At 41.1% G+C, this 20,311-nt stretch overlaps 1 protein-coding gene across 2 annotated transcripts in view; it reads left to right on the top strand.

The window, feature by feature from the left end:
- Positions 1-20,311, top strand: part of ZNF280C (zinc finger protein 280C) — a 67,934-nt gene that overhangs the window by 6,014 nt on the left and 41,609 nt on the right. For both annotated transcript variants that reach the window (XM_015128188.3, XM_015128189.3), the window contains exons 2-5: positions 2,383-2,429; positions 15,600-15,746; positions 18,847-18,912; positions 19,013-19,149. In XM_015128188.3, the coding sequence (XP_014983674.1) occupies positions 2,399-2,429; positions 15,600-15,746; positions 18,847-18,912; positions 19,013-19,149 (381 nt within the window). In that variant the 5' untranslated portion in view covers positions 2,383-2,398. The remainder of the gene's footprint in view (positions 1-2,382; positions 2,430-15,599; positions 15,747-18,846; positions 18,913-19,012; positions 19,150-20,311) is intronic.

The following is a 20,311-nucleotide window of genomic DNA, read 5'->3' as shown; positions in this document are numbered from 1 at the left end:
TACAGGCAGTCTTCAAAAAAATGAATAGGTTGTGTTCAGTAGGTGTTTCCCGAGTCAGTTATTCAGAATTCATTTTTTTCCCCCAGAAGAACAGTGTATTAAACATGGGTATAGTGTCTCCACCTGAATCAGTAGCTGAAATATGGAGTGTTCTTTCCTCTTGTGCCTATTTTGATGCCAACTCTGAGTTGCAGAACCTAGAGACCCTCCGGAGTTGCTATTATAGGAGCTCTAAGATGCCCACTACATATCTTTGCTGGATATTCCATTTCTCTGACAGCTTACTTAATCCCCCATACAATTCCTTCCCTTGCCACCAAAATTCTGATGTGGTGACTTTAGGGGTTTTTGTGATAGTTTTAGAAGGCTGCAGTCCTTCCCCAAAGGAATCCATGCAATTGTATGTATTTGTTTATTTTAAAAACTGGAACTAAGTATGGTAGTATTCTATTGACGTGTTGTCCCATAGAAGTTCCATAGCTGCGTCATCCACTGCAGTAGCCGCTAACCACTTGTGGCTTTTGAGCACTTGAAATATGGCTAGAGTGACTGAGGAGCTGGATTTTTATTTTTTAATTAAGTTGAAGTAGCCACATGTGGCTAGTGGCTAGTGGCTACTTTATTGGATAGCACAGCTTTGGACTGAAGTTATGGCTCTAATGGCATTCAGAGATTTCTGACTTTTTAGAGCGTTTATGAGCATACCAATTAAGACTCTTTGGTGGCTGCATTGGGCCTCAAAAGCTATTTCTATAGCCATAGGCAGTAAATTTGACTTGTTTATATAGTCTACTTGTACGTTTAGTAATCATTTTAGGATGGTTATGCCAATAAATATTTTATATGACCATTTAATTAAAGTGTTAAGCCAGGCACAGTGATGTTCACCTGTAGTCCTAGTTACTTGGGAGGATCACTTGAGCCCAAGAGTTCAAGGCTGTGGTATGCGACGATCAGTCGTGCTTGTGAATGGCCGCGTCACTCCAGCCTGGGCAACATAGCGAGACCTTGTCTCTAAAAAATAAAAATTAAAAAAAAAATGTGTTATATGAGTCTCATAGGCTGTGCAATTGTGACTTTAAAAAATTCTGTGCTCTTGGTAGCAATAGATCCTTAATGTTGAGGAAGAATTCTCATGTATTTACGTGACGTATGTATTACCTTAATTCTAATTTAGGAACAAACACTAACTATCCAAGTAGTTGAGTTTGAAGAGATTTGAATAGTCAGAACTCAGAACTAGAAACATGTACCTAATTACAGAATTCACTAGAAACTCTTGTATTAGAAATCCAAACGTTTATACAAGTAACTTCTTCTGGAGTTAAAGTAATGTTTTCCCCTTTGGTCTAATTCAGTCCAAATAATTTGGAATTAGGGAAAGTTTGCTTTTGCCAGTTGGAAGATAAAGACAAATGTGGAGACTGAATTAGCTTTGTATATCCTACTTTAGATTTCTGATGTTTGATTTTTACCTTTTTTGTTTTATAACTGAAATAGTATTTTAAAAGTGTTTATTCTGTATGTAGAATATATGGTATGTACAGTGCACGAGAACTCAGGATACAAATTCCCGTTTTAGAAAGCAATTCAATTTTTTTTGATAATGTTTAATGTAACAGCTTTTTGAAAATCCCGAAGAATCGTAGACAGATTGTAAACTTCTGAAGGCAAGGACTATGACTTATTCATCTTTGTATTTTCCCTAGAACCTAGCACAGTACCCTGAGCACAAAAGGCAATGAGCAGTTACTTTATAATGAATTGTTCTGTTATGCAATTTATCCAATTTTCTGTTACTTTTCGATTCAGAGTTGATTCAAAAAACTAAAAATATCTAAATGTATGTGTTTTCTTATAGTAATAATATTTCTGAAATGTGACTAGGAATCAGTTAAAGATTAATGTCACTTAGCATTTCAGAATTCAGATTTACTAAAACATATATTACAGGATAATTACTCATTTTTGCAAAAAGATGCCTTTTGAAGTTTATTTGTAATCTGATAACTCCGATTTCTTCAAGTAGTAAATTACAGAATTCTATACGTTAAATGTATTCATTTGGGAATGAACCAGTTACAGAAAATGAATTACCTGTGTGTATCAAACATATCAAACTCAAAAGGTAGGCTTTTGTAGGAGAAAGAGACTAAATTAGTGTGCATTTAATTTAACAAAATCCACACTAGTAGTAGACATCTTTATTTTAGAGGGTGGAAAACTGAGACCTAGCTTACTATCTTGTCTGGAGTCATATGGTGAGTGTGCTAGAGATCAAAATTAGACCCAAAGATTTTGGATCTCAGGTTTCATGTTTTAGTACTTGGTATTACTTAAAGTGACTCATAACATTGATTGATGTCATGTGTTGGTACTTAGGTGACCTTGCAACTTCATGGATGACAACAAACCTTTTCAACCAAAAAGTAAGTATTTCCGCTGTAGTTGATACTAATAGGCATGGTTTTTGTACTGTAAACCTTTCAAAAGAAAAGATTAGAGACAGAAATGGGCACATTTTCTTAAAAACAAATATTATTTATTTATTTATATATTTTTTGAGACAGAGTTTCGCTCTGTCGGCCAGGCTGGAGTGCAGTGGCGCGATCTCGGCTCACTGCAAGCTCCACCTCCCGGGTTCACGCCGTTCTTCCACCTCAGCCTCCTGAGTAGCTGGGACTACAGATGCCCACCATAACACCTGGCTAATTTTTGTATTTTTAGTATAGACAGGGTTTCACTGTGTTAGCCAGGATGGTCTCAATCTCCTGACCTCGTGATCCGCCTGCCTCGGCCTCCCAAAGTGCTGGGATTACAGGCATGAGCCACTGCACCTGGCCTATTTGTTTATTTTTAAGACAGATTCTCACTCTTTCACCCAGGCTGGAGTGCAGTGGCATGATCTCAGCTCACAGCAATCTCCACTGCACAGGTTCAATCTATTCTCATGCCTCAGCCTCCCAAACAGCTAGGATTACAGGCACCCGCCACCACACCTGGCTAATTTTTGTATTTTTAGTAGAGATGGGGTTTCACCATGTTGGCCAGGGTGGTCTCGAACTGACTAACTGATACACCCACATCGTTCTCCCAAAGTACTGGGATAACAGGCGTGAGCCACTGTGCCTGGCCAAAACAAATATTTGTTAAAGTAATACATATTCCTAGTTTGAAAAAAAATACAGTAAACATGTTGGTAATAGATATGAAATGTTTCCTTCTCATCCCCAGAGATAACTACTGTTGTAGGTTGAGTATACATAATCACAAACTTTTTTCTATGCATAGACAAAAAATAATTTCTAAATAAGATCATACTATATATGCTATTATGTGCCTTTTAAAAATTTTTGCTCAGTAGTATATCTTGAAATTAACAATGGCAGAACTCAGTAAAAAAGCATAGGGAAGACCTATTATTTGTTCCCATAATATCATCACAGTGGTATCAACATGAATGTAAATTATTTTTTTAATTATCAGTATATATGAGTCTCCCTTATTTCTTTAAATCTGGCATTGCCTGGGTTTACCTAGTTTCTTACCCCATAGATAATCATGTGTTAAGTACCTACTACGTATCCAATACACTACTGTGTGTAGGAGGAAATACAAAGAAAGAAAATATGTTCTTCACTCTCCAGGAGCTTACTTTGGAGTTGAACATATATAATTAAGACACACTAAGAAATAGTAGGCAGTTTGAGATCATATATATTAAATCTTGAATTTCTTAGCACAGACTGTCAGTGCAGTAAGAGGTTAAAGAAAAGTCTAATGGTTTGCTGAGGAAGTTATAATTGAACTAAGAGTTGGGAAGGGGCAAGGAATAAATTTGAAGTTAGATACTTATTAATACGGCATTTTCCTGAATCTCTGTTACCACTTCTATTAGGTAGATATTGTGCTCATGTTAGAGGTGAGAAAATAGGTTCGAGTAATTTCTCCAGAGTCACATAATTAGTAATGGTGCAATGAGGATTTGAACTATTCAATTTGATGTCAAGTCCATGCTCTTTCCACTATACTCGAATGATGTGGACAGTATAAGGTAAGGAGAAAGGATATTCCAGGTGGAAGAAGCAGTACGAATGAGGACTTCAGGGGACACAATGAGTGTGGTATTTTCAAGTATTCAGAATATACAAATACTGAAATATGAATTAATACTTTTAATTGTCTGACTTAGAACATTCTATATGTTTTTTTGAGGTGGTATTTGGAAAAAAAGGGTCAGTTCATAATATTGGTTACTTTTGGGAGAATGTGAAGATTTTTTGTTTTGGGGGTTTCTTTGTTTGGTAGGCAGACTACTGAACATGAAACAGTGTTATGCCAAGCCATGGTATCTGGCATATCTGTATAGAAGAGGAAATCAAAATGTTTTAAAAGAATGGAACCAATTTGTTAAGAGGTTTTGTTTGTGTCCTGTCCTCAAATCATTGTTTTCAAGTTTTACATGTTAAGGCCATGCTAAAGGATGGTCTTAATTTTTGAGTCAAAAGTAGAAATGGCATTATTTTAGTATAGTAAAATTACTGTTAGGAATGACTGCACTTGAAAAACAAAGATATCATTGTTTAAACCAGAACCCTGAAGTTGTTTTATATTGTTTCTATTTATTCTTATAGTTGTCCCCTACAATCCACATGTCTCTCCATCACTTATATACATTCCCATTTTTATTATTTATTTATTTTTTATTTTTTGGAGGCAGAGTCTAGCATTGTGGCCCAGACTGGAGAGCAGTGGTGCCATCTCTGCTCACTGCAACCTCTGCCACTCAGGATCAAGTGATTCTCCTGCCTCAGCCTCCCAAGTAGCTGGGATTGCAGGTGTGCCCCACCGCTCCCGGCTAATTTTTGTAATTTTAGTAGAGACGAGGTTTCGTCATGTTAGCAAGGCTGGTCTCAAACTCCTGGCCTCATCTCAGTCTACCAAAGTGCTGGGATTAAAGGTGTGAGCCACCATGCCCAGACTCTATTGCTGTTATGTTAGTTTACATCTCCTTCACTGCTTTTTAACCTAAACAATACACGGATCTTTTTTTAAAGTCAAACGAACTTGAAAAGACTTTTAAGTTACATAAGCACAGTCTCTTGAAGGGAGGGAGTGAAGGGGAGAGAGAGAGGTAGAGATAGCTGTGTATGTGTGAGCGCATGCACATACCTATATCCTCCCTGTTTTTCAAGCTAAAAAATTGAAAAGCATGTACTTTCAGTTGTATAGCTGTTTTTCTAATAATTACTTCTACGTTTCTCAATTTTTAAAAACTCATGTACATATAGTTGTCTCTTGAATCATCATGTTTTGCCATTACCTAGTGATTTTCTATCAAGGAAGATGAGGATTTTAGTTTTCTTAAAACTTTTTCTTCCTTTTAAGCATCTCTCAATATAGTTATATCTCAATTTTTGAGTAAATCGTATTCGATGATTTTATGATGACCATAATACTGTTCACAGGTGAGCGTGGTACTATATTAATGTATTATGATGGATACATTTCCTTTTCTGTTTTTATATATTGCTCAATTAAAATTTTCATTTTATAAGTTAGCAAAGTTTATTAAAACCTGTAGCCACTCACACCCTTCCAGAGCCTCTTTTCTTTTTTTATTTTCTGAGACAGTCTCACGCTGTCGCCCAGGCTGGAGTGCAGTGGCGTGATCTCAGCTTACTGCACTCCCGGGTTCCAGCAATTCTCCTGCCTCAGCCTCCCTTCTAGCTGGGATTAAAGGTGTGTGCCACCATGCACTGCAAATTTTTGTATTTTTGTTTTCAGTAGAGACAGGATTTTGCCATGTGGACCACACTGGTCTCACACTCCTGACCTCAGGTGATCTGCCTGCCTCAGCCTCCCAAAATGCTGGGATTAAGGTCGTGAGCTGCCACGCCCTGCCACTTCCTCGTCCCCTTTTTTTCTTGAGATGAAGTCTCCCAGTCACCCAGACTGGAGTGCAGTGGTGTGATCTTGGCTCACTGCACCTCCCACTCCCAGGTTCCAGCGATTCTCATGCCTCTGCCTCCCGTGTAGCTGGGAATACAGGCATGCGCCACCACCGCACCCGACCCCATGGCCTCTTAATTCACTTTTCCTACACTGTGAGACTTGTCAGGTAATCTAACAATTTAATGTTTAATATTTTAATAATATTTGGGGGGATTGGCAGGTTCCTGGGAGTGAGTGGTATTCTCCTGCACTACTCTGGCTTGTTGCTCTGTAGGCCTACTGCACAGCTATTGTCCTGGGACTTTCTTTTGTTTTTGTATTGTGCTGAATGTCAGATTTTCTGCATCCTGTGTCATTCTCCTTAAGTCTTGTTTTGGTGGATTCTTACTGAGAAAGGGTGAATGAGAGGGAAATGTTGTATAATATTGCTGGTCTTTATTCTTTTTTTCTTTTCTTTTCTTTTTTTTTTTTTTTTTTTTTTTTTTTTTTGGAGATACGCCCTTACTCTGTTGCCTAGATTGGAGTGCAATGGTACCTTCATGGCTCACTGCAGCCCCCACCTCCTGGGGCTCAGGTGATTTTCCCACCTCAACTTTCTGAGTAACTGGGGCTAGAGGTGCATGCCACCATGCCTGGCTAAGCTGTTCTTTATTGTTTGTTTGTGTGTTTGTTTGTTTGTTTGTTTGTTTGTTTGAGTCTCACTCCATCACCCAGGCTAGAGTGCAGTGGCAGGGCCCAGTCTCAGCTTACTGCAACCACCGGCTCCCGGGTTGAGGCGATTCTTGTGCCTCTGCCTCCCAAGCAGCTAGAATTACAGGTGCGCACCACTGTGCCTAGTTAATTTTTGTATTTTTGGTAGGTACGGGGTCTCACCATGTTATCCAGGCTGGTCTCGAACTCCTGGCCTCAAGTGATCTACCTGCCTCGGCCTCCCAAAGTGCTGGGATTACAGGCCTGGGCCGCCGCACCCAGCCACTTGGCAATTTCCAGTATTCTGAAATTTCATAGGTCTTTCTAGTGTAGTTTTTATTCTTGATCAACATGCTGACTGCTAGTGGGCCCTTTTGATTCTGTAGATTTATATCCATGAGAACTGGGAATTTTTCTTGTATTTTCCTTTGATTACTTCTCCTCTCCTTTTTCTCTTTTGTTTTTCCTGGAACTTTTGTTAGGTGCATTTTATACCTTTGAAATTGATTTTTCTACCAATCTTGTTTTCTGTGTTTAATATATGTGTTTTTTGCCGGGCGCGGTGGCTCAAGCCTGTAATCCCAGCACTTTGGGAGGCTGAGACGGGCGGATCACAAGGTCAGGAGATCGAGACCATCCTGGCTAACACGGTGAAACCCCGTCTCTACTAAAAAATACAAAAAAATAGCCGGGCGAGGTGGTGGGCGCCTGTAGTCCCAGCTACTGGGGAGGCTGAGGCAGGAGAATGGCGTGAACCCGGGAGGCGGAGCTTGCAGTGAGCTGAGATCCGGCCACTGCACTCCAGCCCGGGTGACAGAGCGAGACTCCGTCTCAAAAAAAAAAAAAAAAAAAAAAAAAAATATATGTGTTTTTTGTCTTTTGGCTTCACATTTATTCAACTTTGACATTTGACTTTTTTTTTTTTTTTTTTTCTTTACTGAATTTTGGCTGTCTTTATATAATATCGTCTTATCTCTCTAAAGATGCTAATTATATCCTGTTGTCTCTTGCTCTCTGTATTATCTCTGTCTACTTTTTTTAACTTTTAAGTTCAGGGATACATGTGCAGGTTTGTTATGGGTGCACTCATGTCTTGGGGGTTTATTGTATAGGTTATTTCATCACTCAGGTATTAAGCCTAGTACGCATGAGTTATTTTTCCTAATCTTCTCCGTCCTTCCACCCTCAAGTAGGCCCCCAGCATCTGTTGTTCCCCTCTATATGTCCGTGTGTTCTCATCATTTAGCACCCACTTATAAGTGAGAACAAGTGGTATTAGGTTTTCTGTTCCTGCATTAGTTTGCTAAGGATAATGGCCTCCAGCTCCATCCATGTTCCTGCGAAGGACATGACCTTGTTCTTTTTTATGGCTACAAAGTACTCCATGGTGTATATGTACCGCATTTTCTTCATCCAGTCTACCATTGATGGGCACTTGGGTTGATTCCATGTCTTTGCTCCTGTGAATAGTGCTGCAGTGAACGTATGTATACATGTGTCTTTTTGATAGAGCAGTTTACATTCCTTTGGGTATATACCTAGTAATAGAATTGCTGGGTCTGATGGTAGTTATGTTTTTAGCTCTTTGAGGAATCACCACACTGTCCTCCACAGTGGTTGAACTAATTTACACTCCCACCAACACTGTATAAATGTTCCTTTTTCTGTGCACCCTCCCCAGCGTCTGTTTTTTTTTTGACTTTTGAATAATAGCCATTCTGACAGGTGAGAGATTATATCTCAGTGTGGTTTTGATCTGCATTTCTTTAATGATCAGTGATGTTTTGCTTTTTTTTATATGCTTGTTGGCTACATGTATGTCTTCTGATAAGCGTCTGTTCATATCCACTGCCAACTTTTTAATGGGGTTGTTTGCTTTTTTTCTTATAAATTTGTTTAAGTTCCTTATATATGCTGGATATTAGCCCTTTGTCAGATGCATAGTTTGCAAAATTTTTCTCCCATTTATAGATTGTTTACTCTGTCTATAGTTTCTTTTGCTGTGCAGAAGCTCTTTCGTTTAATTAGAGCCCATTTGTCAATTTTGGCTTTTGTCGTAATTACCTTTGATGTCTTTGTCATGAAGTCTTTGCCCATTCCTACGTCCAGAATGGTATTGCCTGGGTTGTCTTCCAGGGTTTTTATAGTTTTGGGTTTTACATTGAAGTCTTTGATCCATCTTGAGTTGATTTTTGTGTATGGTGTAAAGAAGGGGTCCAGTTTCAGTCTCTTGCATATGGCTAGCCAGTTATCCTGGCACCATTTATTGAATAGGGAGTCCTTTCCCCGTTGTGTGTTTTTGTCAGTTTTGTCAAACGTCAGATGGTTGTAGGTGTGTGGCCTTATTTCTGGGCTCTCTATTCTGTTGCATTGGTTTATATATGTGTTTCTGTACCAGGACCATGCTGTTTTGGTTATTGTAGCCCTGTACCGTTTGAAGGCAGGTAGCATGATGCCTTCATCTTTGTTCTTTGTGCTTAGGTTTGCCTTGGCTGTCCAGGCCTTTTTTTTGGTTCCTTATGAATTTTAAAATAACTTTTTCTTGTTCTGTGAAGAATGTCATCGGTAGTTTGATAGGCATATCATTGAATCTATAAATTGCTTTGGGCAGTATGCCATTTTAACAATATTGATTCTTCCTATTCATGAGCATAGAATGTTTTTTCATGTGTTTGTGTCATCTCTGATTTCTTTCGGCAGTGTTTTGTAATTCTCATTGAAGAGATTCTTTAACCTCCCTGGTTGGCTCTATTCCTAGGTATTTTATTCTTTTTGTGGCTATTGTGAATGGGATTGTGTTCCTGATTTGGCACTTGGCTTGACTGTCGTTGGTGTATAGGAATGCCGGTGATTTTTGTACATTGATTTTGTATCCTGAGACTTTGCTGAAGTTGTTTATCAGTTTAAGGCACTTTTGGGCTGAGACTACGGGGTTTTCTAGGTAGTGGCTCATGCTGTCTGCAAACAGGGGTAGTTTGACTTCCTGTCTTCCTATTTGGATGCCGTCTGTTTCTTTCTCTTGCCTGATTGCGGGACTTCCAATATTGTGTTGAATAGGAATGGTGAGAGAGAGCATCCTTGTCTTGTGCTGGTTTTCCAGGGGAATGCTTCCAGCTTGTGCCCATTCCATATGATGTTGCCGGTGGGGTTGTCATAGATGGCCGTTATTATTTTGAGATGTTTCTTCAATACCTAGTTTATTGAGATTTTTTTTCTTTTTGTTTTTGAGGCAGAGTCTCACTCTGTCGCCAGGCTGGAGTGCAGTGGCACAATCTTGGCTCACTGCAACCTCCGCCTCCCGGGTTCAAGCCATTCTCCTGCCTCAGCCTCCCAAGTAGCTGGGACTGCAGGCACGCGCCACCACGCCCAGTTAATTTTTGTATTTTTAGTAGAGACGGGGTTTCACCATATTGGCCAGGATGGTCTCGATCTTTTGACCTCGTGATCCGCCCGCCTCGGCCTCCCAAATAGCGGGATTACAGGCCTGAGCCACCACACCTGGCTGTTTATTGAGAATTGTTAACACGAAGAAGTGTTGAATTTTATTGATAGCCTTTACTGTGTCTGTTGAGATAATCAGATAGTTTTTGTCGTTAGTTCTGTTTATGTGATGAATCACATTTATTGATTTGCATGTGTTGAACGAACCCTGCATCACAGGGATAAAGCCTACAGGATAGTGGTAGATAAGCTTTTTGATGCGCTGCTGTATTCGGTTTGCCAGTATTTTGTTGAGGATTTTTGCATCCATATTCATCAAAGATGTTGGCATGAAAGCTTTTTGGTTTTTTGATTATTGGTTTTTTCGTTTTTCATTTTTTTCTGAGACAGCGTCTCACTCTGCTGCCCAGGCTGTAGTGCAGTGGCACGATCTCATCTCACTGCAACCTCCGCCTCCTGGGTTCAAGCGATTCCCCTGCCCCAGCCTCCTAAATAGTTGGGCTTACAGCTGTGCACCATCATACCTGGCTAGTTTTGTGTTTTTAGTAGAGACAGTGTTTCGCCATGTTGGCTAGGCTGGTCTTGAACTCCTGGCATCAAGTGATCCGCTCACCCCGGCCTCCCAGAGTGCTGGAATTAAGGTTGTGAGCCCCTGCGCCTGGCTCCTTCTGTCACGTGTGTGTGTGTGTGTGTGTGTGTGTGTGTGTGTGTTTTTCAGACGAAGTCTAACGCTACCTCCCAGGCTGGAGTGCAGTGTTTGCACCTCCCCTTCCTGGGTTCCAGAGATTCTCGTTCTCTTCCTGGGTTCCAGAGATTCTCATTCCTTCGCCTCCTGGGCAGCTGGGACTACAGACATGCACCACTACCATGCCCGGTCCTATGGCCTATTAATTCACTTGTCCTACACTGTGAAAGTTGTCAGGTTATCTAACAATTTAATGCTTAATATTTTGGAAGATTGGCAAGTCTCCTGGAAGTGATATTCTCCTGCACTGCTCTGGCTGTTCGCGCTGTAGGCCTACTGCACAGCTGTTGTCCTGGGACTTTCTTTTGTTTTTGTGTTGTGCCAAATGTCAGATTTTCTGCATCCTGCATTGTCCTCCTTCTTAAGTCTTGTTTGGTGGATTCTTCCTGAGAAAGAAAGGGTGAATGAGAGGGAAATGTTGTATAATATTGCTGGTCTTTATTCTTCCTTTTATTTTTTTCTGACAGGTCCTTAATCTTGCCTAGACTGGAGTGCAGTGGTGCCATCATGGCTCACTGCATCCCCAACCTCCTGGGGCTCAGGTGATTCTCCCACCTCAGCGTTCTGAGTAGCTGGGACAGAAGTACTTGCCATCATGCCTGGCTAAGCTGCTGTTGTTGTTTTTTTTGTTTTTGTTTTTGTTTTTTTTTTTTTTGAGACTCAGTCTTACTCTGTTGCATAGGCTGGAGTACAGTGGTGTGATTTCATCTCACTGCAACCTCTGCCTCTTGGGTTCAAGTGATTCTTCTGCCTCTGACTCCCAAGTAGCTGGGATTACAAGCGTTCACCATCACCCTGGCTAATTTTGTATTTTAGTAGAGATGGGGTTTCACCATGTACCCAGGCTGGTCTCGAACTCTTGACCTCAAGTTAACCGCCCACCTCGACCTTCCAGAGTGTTGGGATTACAGGTGTGAGCCACCGCGTGCAGCCAAGTTTTATTTTTTTGTTGTTTCTCTTCCCGGTTTTGTTATCAGGACAATGCTGGCCTCATCTCATAGAATGAGTTAGGAAGGACTTTCAGTAGAAATAGTACCAGCTCTTCTTTGTACATCTTGTAGAATTCAAGTGTGAATTCATCTGGTCCTCACCTTTTTTTTATTGGTAGGCTCTTTTTACTGGTTCAATTTCAGAGCTTGTTATTATTCTGTTCAGGGATTCAGTTTATTTCTGGTTCAGTCTGGGGAAAGTGAATGTGTCCAGAAATTCGTTCGTTTTTTCTGGATTTTCTAGTTGGTGTCCATAGAGGTGTTCATAATATTGTCTGATGTTTATTTGTATTTTTCTGGGTTCAGTTGTAACATCTCCTTTGTTGTTTCTTATTGTGTTTATTTGGATCTTCTCTCTTCTGTATTAGTCTAGCTAGTGGCCTATTTTATTAATTTTTTCAAAAAAACAGCTACCGGATTCATTGATCTTTTGAATGGTTTTTCTTTTCTCAGTCTCCTTCAGTTCAGCTCTGATTTTGGACATTTCTTGTCTTCTCTGTCAGCTTTGGGATTGGTTTGCTCTTCTTGGTTCTCTAGTTCTTTTTGTTGTCATGGTAGGATGTTAAATTGAGATGTCTTTTTGATGTGGGTGTTTAGTGGTCTCTTTACATAATCCCATACTTCTCAGAAGTCTTGTTTGTTCTTTTTCATTCTTTTTTCCCTATATTTTTTTGGCTATCTTAGAAAGCCAGTCTTCAAGCTCTGAGATTCTTTCCTCTGCTTGTTCTGTTCTACTATTAATACTTGTGATTGCAGTTTGAAATTCTTGTATGTTTTTTAGCTCTATCAGGTCAGTTGTGTTCTTTTCTATACTGGCTATTTTGTCTGTCAGCTCCTGTATTGTTTTATTATGATTCTTAGCTTTCTTGGATTAGATTTCAGTGTACTCCTGCATCTCAATGACTTTTATACCTGTTCATATTCTGAATTCTTTTTTCTGTCCTTTCAGCCATCTCAGCCCCCTTCAGAACCCTTGGTGGAGAGCTAGTGTGGTTATTTGGAGGAAAGAAGGCACTCTGGCTTTTTGAGTTGTCAGAGTTCTTTTGCTGGTTCTTTCTCTTCTTTGTGGGCTTATGTTCCTTCAGTCTTTGAAGTTGCTGTCTTTTGGGTTTTTTTTTTTTTTTTATTTTCTTCTATCTGATGACATTAAGAGTTTGATTGTGGTATAAGATAGATTCAGTCAGCTGGCTTCATTTCTAGATTTTAGGGGGCCAAGGCTCAGCTTACAACTCCCGGAGTGCATGCTCTAATTTTGCAGGACTGATATTGGGCCTCCGCTTTTTTCTCTGGCTTCTCAAGTTTAGGAACTCACTGTGCTAGGGGGACTGAGGTGCTCATGTACCTCTTGTCCCAGCATGCCAATGGGTGGTGCCAGCCAAACTGTTTTGTAGGGCAGTGACAGCAGGGTCCGTTCCTGTTCACACATGCCAGTGGCAGCAGCAGCACAGCAGAGTGCACATTCATCAGCTGCTGCAGGATGCTAGCAGCTTCTGCATGGACTTTCGCAGAAGCGGCAGAGGCAGCATGGCTCAGGGGTGCAGGGGCCCCAGCCGGCAACTTTGCATATGGTCATGCTGGTGGTGACATCAGCGTGGGGATGGGTCACTGGCCAGTGCAGGACTGTATGCGCTCTTTGTACATGTTGATACAGGCAGAGATGGCTGCTCAGGGTCGGGGAGGGTCCACTGTTCTCTGTGCCTAGTTACATTCTAGTGGCAGTGGTGGCTCAGGGTCAGGGTGCTGGTGGGTACAGGGCTTGCGGGCTCTGTGCTCACCAAGGCTCCGACTACAATGGCATTATGGCAGAGGAGGGTGGGCGGAGTGCACTCCCACTGGCAGCAGGCAGGGCAAAGTGCACATATACATGTGTGCTTACAGGGCAGGGAAGGCACGATCCACCTGCGCACATACACACTGACTGGCAAAGTGATGTGGAGGGAGGCCATGGACCCCGGGTAAGCAGGAGTGGGGAGAATGAGCAGGTGGGCCAGTGCATGGCCACAGGAGCAACCCTGCTGGAGCTCTCTGCTGGTCAAACCTGGACGGCCAGCTCAGGAGCTATGATGAGGGCCATCAGGGCACCCTAGGCTGTACTGCAAAAGGGAATGGGCAGGCTGGGGCCCCAGGACAGGAGAGCAGACCAAAGAGTGCTCAGGTCAGACCGGTCCTGTCTGATGGGCAAGGCCACCCTGCAGAGTTCAGGTCTGACAGTTCCTCTAGTGCTACAGTCTCTTATAGAAACAAGCAGAGCCTAGGGGGATGAGCATCCCAGGCTGTGCTCCAATACAGATGCTCCTGCAGCAAACCCTCTGGGCTTCACACTGGCTCACGTGCTGCCTCTATCGCTTCTCTAAGCAGCTCTCCCTGCCAACCAAAGTGTCCGTGATGATCGAGGGATTTTCTGCTGCCGGGATCCCAAGAGGTCTGTGGCAAGAGTGAGTTGCTCCTTGCCAGTTCAACTCACCCATTCCCCTGGAGTCATTAGGGGCCAGGAACCAGTCCCTGTGCACAGTAGCCCCATGTGGGCTTCCCAGTTTCCTCCGGCTTCATTCCAGCTTCTGTGTCTTCCCTCAGCCCACTCAGTGCCTCCCCTTTGAAGATCTGTTAGGAGTACACCAGTCGTCCCAGTTTCTTGGTGGCAGCTGTTCCACCTAGCTGTATCTAGTCCGCCATCCTGCGTAGCTCTCAGTTTTCTTTAAAATCCTTTAATCTGTTTTATTGCTTTGGTGTTTCACATTGAAGGTTTTCCTCAATTTTCTGGTACTCATTGGTTGTCCACCCATATTTAAGAGTGAGGCACTAAAATGCTTCCCAGGAGATCTGAGTTTGGTCAGAACTTGTAGGCTGGTGATATTCACAGTATGTTTTTTACTCAGTTTCTTCAAATGAGGAATGTCTAATCTGTCCTGGAATGGAATTAAGTTTCACTTAATTTCCGTATTTTCAGTCTAGGACATTATCCCTGCTTTGCTCTGTGCCTGATATACCTGAATCTGGTTCCATTCTTCTAGTATATCTCTTACCTATTTTCTCTTAGTTTATCTCCCTTGTTTATACAAGTGGAGTTTTTTTTTTTCAGATAATAGCTAACAAATCCTTGTTGTAGATATAATCATTCTAGTCATATAACTAAAACTCACTTTGGATTTGATCCTAAAATGTATTGGCCACTGTAAATGACTACTATCCTTCATTATCTATCTGTCTAGCCAAGTTTAACTAGCTTAGATCTTAGAGATTTAGTTCTGAGTTTATTTCTTTTGCTACCATGTACTGAAAGGCAGAGATGGCCACTCAGGGTTGGGAAGGGTCCACTGTAGACCATGTCTGTAGTCCCAGCTACTCAGGAGGCTGAGGCACGAGAATCAAGTCAGAAGGCTGGGCGTGGTGGCTCACGCCTTTAATCCCAGCACTTTGGGAGGCCGAAGCAGGCGGATCACTTGAGGTCAGGAGTTTGAGACCAGCCTGGTCAACATGGTGAAACCCCGTCCCTACTAAAAATATAAAACTTAACTGGGCGTAGCAGTGGGCACGTGTAATCCCAGCTACTTGGGAGGCTGAGGAAGGAGAATCGTTTGAACCCGGGAGGCAGAGGTTGCAGTGAGCTGAGATCACGCCTGGGCAATAAGAGCAAAACTCCGTCTCAAAAACAAACAAATATCAAGTCACTAATTGCTATTAGGATTATTAAAGTGCATCTTAAATATCATACTGTGTATTGCACAAAAAATATTTTTCTCTTTGAAAACAAAGTTTACTTCTCTCCTTTTGAAAATTAGACATTTCAAAAATGGCAGAACTCTTTATGGAATGTGAAGAAGAAGAGCTAGAGCCATGGCAGAAGAAAGTAGAAGAAACTCAGGACGAGGATGACGATGAACTGATCTTTGTTGGAGAGATATCAAGTTCAAAACCAGCCATATCAAGTAAGCATTTACTTTCAGTGAAGTAACGTTTCATAAGATGGTTGTTTCTAATGGAAGATATATGGGATATCTTATCTGTCCTTGATACTGTTGTTCTTCTGTAAGGAGTTAGAGGTAAGAGGGAGAGTAAAGGTCTGTAAGAACTTGTGAGAATCAAAGCAAGAATGTAGTTGAGGACTGGAGTAAGGAGGTGAGAGGTTAAAATATCAGATGTGAGCAAAAGGAAATAACTAAGTTAATTGAGGGTTAAGATGACCTGAACAACATTGTAAGCCTTCTGAGATTGAAAATCATAATTTTTAATGGAGCCAAGTAGCCTGTTTGTTAATTTTTTTTTCTCCCTTAAACTCAGATGTACAGAAAATGAAGTGTTTGGAATACTTTTCTTAAAATATCATAATATGCTAAATAAGTTTGTGTGTCTTATGGGGGTTCTAATGTCTAAGCAACTGCCTCATCAAAGTATCATCTTGATATATGACTATAAAATGCATAGGTGCTGCATCATTATAGAATCTCTGATCTGTCTACCAGCATGTGCTGTAGCCTCTGGCTACACCCATCTTCTGCGACTACTGTTTATATTCATGAAGGAGGGAGGGCCTGGTTTTCCAGCACTATGCTTGGACAATGCAGGCAGTCAGCACACGTAAATCTTCATGGCTTTCTGGCAAAACATGTCCAGTACCTTTGTGGATTGTTAGATTTCTGTTAGAGTAAGTAGACTTGGCATTATTATAATGTTAAAGTGAAGATATTGGTGATGCTTGTTAGAGTATCTTCTCCCTGTAATCCTAGCAGTTCGGGAGGCTGAAGTGGGTGCATCACTTGAGGCCAGGAGTTTGAGACCAGCCTGGCCAACATGGTGAAAGCCCCTCTGTACTATAAAGATACAAAAATTAGCCAGGCGTGGTGGCGCGTGCCTATGTTCCCAGCTATGCAGTAGGCTGAGGCATGAGAGTCGCCTGAACCTGGAGGCAGAGGTTGCAGTGAGCCAAGATCATGTCACTGCACTCCAGCCTAGGCAAGAGAGTAAGACTATGTCTCAAAAAAAAAAAAAAAAAAAAAGTCCTCAGAAGTGTGTAAAGTGCAAGGGACAACATAACTGAATTTCAGGAGAGAAAGAGGAAACAGATCTTTTTTCATTTTATTTACTTTTTTTAGGCCTGGAGAAGTCAAGGAATGTAGCCAGCATACCAGTCTTCTTTCTTACCATGGCAATGAGTAATAGTGTGGTTAAGAGATGAGTTTTAAATTTTCTGAAAGCCTAGTTCTTTCTTCTCTTGGCTCTAAACTTGGGATAGCATTTCTACTCAGTTTTATCAGAGGCAGAATAATTTAGCTATTGAATTCTCAATGTCATTTCCTGTGGCAAATTGGGAGGTTCTAAGTGGAGAGCCACTTAAATTATTAAATGAGCTAGACATATTTGACATATTTATTGTTGATAGTAGAATAGAATATTCTCTTATTTCAAGTCACTGTTTTAATTTTTATGCTGAAATATTACCATATTTCAAAATTATCACTCAAATCATCTTATTGAAGCATGACAATTAAGATTCAAGTTGGATTTATATTGATTGTAGATGACTTAGTAGTACTCAACCAAAACAATGTGTATTAGTTTTCAGATATTCTACCAAAAAGGGTATTGGACCCAATATTGATAACTCAGAATTTAAGTGATTTTATTGATGTTTTATTTGTGAGCTATAAAATATTTTAGCATATGGAATATCATCTAAATGTTCCTATGGAACTACAATGAAGGCAGGAGAAGGAGAGGAAAAAACTTGTGATTGGTAGACTATAACCACCAAAAAGTAAAAATAGCTCTTAGTGGATTAATACTTATCCTGAATTTCTGAATGAAAACATTATCAAGTTGTTTGAGGAGATTTTTCTTCTAGAAGACTTCTGTAATGTTTACTCATAAAATACTAAATTTCTATGATCAGAAAGCAACCCTACTTTTGTGTGACCCTTCACTTTTATCCTGACCTCAAGTGATGCACCCACTTTGGCCTCCCGAACTGCTAGGATTACAGGGAGAAGATACTCTAATAAGCATCACCAATATCTTCACTTTAACATTATAATAATGCCAAGCCTAATTACTCTAACAGAAGTCTAACAATCCACAAAGGTACTAGACATTGATAGAATTATTTCATGGGATCTGGTTCTTTTCTTTTTTTTTTTTGTTTTTTTTTTGTTTTTTTTGAGACGGAGTCTTGCTCTGTCGCCCAGGCTGGAGTGCAGTGCGCTATCTCAGCTCATTGCAAGCTCTGCCTCCCAGGTTCACACCATTCTCCTGCCTCAACCTCCCGAGTAGCTGAGACTACAGGTGCCCGCCACCACGCCCGGCTAAATTTTTTGTATTTTTAGTAGAGACAGGGTTTCACCGTGTTAGCCAGGATGGTCTCAATCTCCTGACCTCGTGATCTGCCTGTCTCAGCCTCCCAAAGTACTGGGATTACAGATGTGAGCCACAGCGCCCAGCCGGGATCTGGTTCTTTTCTGCTAGGAGAGAAAAAAGGAAAATTGTTGAAGTTTTATGGGATTTGTTAATGCTTTGTACCTTTTCCTGATAAGCAATTTTAAGCAAATCACTATTCTTCCAAATTTCAATTTGACCCCTCAGTAACCTAGAAGTTATGGAGTTCATATGGGCACAAGGGTGTGCAATCTTAAACTGATCCAGAGGGTTTTGTGAGGCTCAAATTGATTTCTAGTGTGGTAATAGATTTGAAACCCCTTACACTAATCAGATACTCTGGAACTACAGGTTTAATTTAGTCTGTAGTCTCTGATAATTTCCTATTCAGAACTCAAGAGTAATGGTACAGAAAGTTAATCCAGTCAGCCCTCCCATCATGAAACTTCCAGATTTTTAGAGGTGTGAATGTGGCACAGGGTTAGGGAAGGGTTTGATTTCAAGTCACGGGAATCTGAATCTGTACACAATCCTGTCACCATTAAAGGAAAGAAATATGCTTCAATTATTGGTTATGTAAAGATATATTTTTGGAGGAATTTTTCTATTAGTATAAATTTCTTTCACATAACAAATTTTAAAATAAATATAATTTTATAGATATTTTGAACAGAGGCCACTCCAGCTCATCTTCAAAAGGAATAAAGAGTGAGCCACACAGTCCAGGTACAGTATTACTGTAGTATTTCCATTTTAAAGTGAAATATTTTGATATAATTGGTTGTATAAAAATATATTCAATATGTTGTGTAATTTTAAAATACAGGTATTCCTGAAATATTCAGGACTGCAAGTCAACGCTACAGAGACCCACCATCAAATCCAGTGGCTGCCTTGCCTAGATTTCATCCTGTATCTAAACCTTCACAAAGCTCTGTTACTGTTGAGAATGTGTCTAAACCTGTAAGTGTTTATAAAATTACACAATTGGCCAGGCGCGGTGGCTCACGCCTGTAATGCCAGCACTCTGGGAGGCTGAGGTGGGAGGATCACAAGGTCAGGAGATCAACACCATCCTGGCTAACACAGTGAAACCCCGTCTCTACTAAAAAATACAAAAAATTAGCTGGGCGTGGTGGTGGGCACCTGTAGTCCCAGCTACTCGGGAGGCTGAGGCAGGAGAATGGCGTGAACCCGGGAGGCGGAGCTTGCAGTGAGCCAAGATCACACCATTACACTCCAGCACTCCAGCCTGGGCGACAGAGTGAGACTCCATCTCAAAAAAAAAAAAAAAAAAAAAATTACACAGTTAATTCGGGAACACATTGGCTGTTACAATACTGTGTTAAAAATGTGATCTATCAGCCGGGCACAGTGGCTCATACCTGTAATCTTTGACACTTTGGGAGGCCAAGGCAGGCAGATCGCTTGAGCCCAGGAGTTCGAGACCAGCCTGGCCAACATGGCAAGACCACATCTCTACAAAAATACAAAAAATTAGCTGGGCATAGTGGTGCCCCACTTGTAGTCCCAGCTACTCAGGAGGCTGAGATGGGAGGATCGCTTGAGCCCTGGAGGTCAAGGCGGCAGTGAGCCAAGATCATACCACTGCATTCCAGCCTGGGTGACAGGGTGAGATCCTGATTCAAGAAAAAAACAAAAGCCAACACAAACCCCCAAAATTGTGAACTATCATAGCTAGTTACCTTTTCAGTAGAAAAATTATCCCCATCTTTATGATATAACTCAACCAAAACCCAAAATAATAACTGCAGGAATTATCCAACATGTTAATAAATCAGCTAATATGCTTAGAGTATTGAAAACTATACTATCTAAACATGAGTGAAAAAGTATGATCAGGTTCAGCATAGTGGCTTATGCCTGTAATCCTAATACTTTCGGGAGGCTGAGGGAGGTGGATTGCTTGAGCTCAGTAGTTTGAGACCAGCCTGAGCAGCATGGTGAAACCCAGGCGTGTTGGCGCATGCCTGTACTCCCAGCTATTTGGGAGTCTGAGGCAGGAGAACCGCTTAAACCTGGGAGGTGGAGGTTGCAGTGAGCTGAGATCGCACCACTGCACTCCAGCCGAGGCAACAGAGTGAGACTCCATCTCGTGAAAACA

This window comes from Macaca mulatta, chromosome X (genome assembly GCF_049350105.2).
Source record: "Macaca mulatta isolate MMU2019108-1 chromosome X, T2T-MMU8v2.0, whole genome shotgun sequence".
NCBI lineage: Eukaryota > Metazoa > Chordata > Mammalia > Primates > Cercopithecidae > Macaca > Macaca mulatta.
Note: the sequence above shows the minus strand (reverse complement) of the source record. Positions and strands in the feature narration are given on the sequence as shown.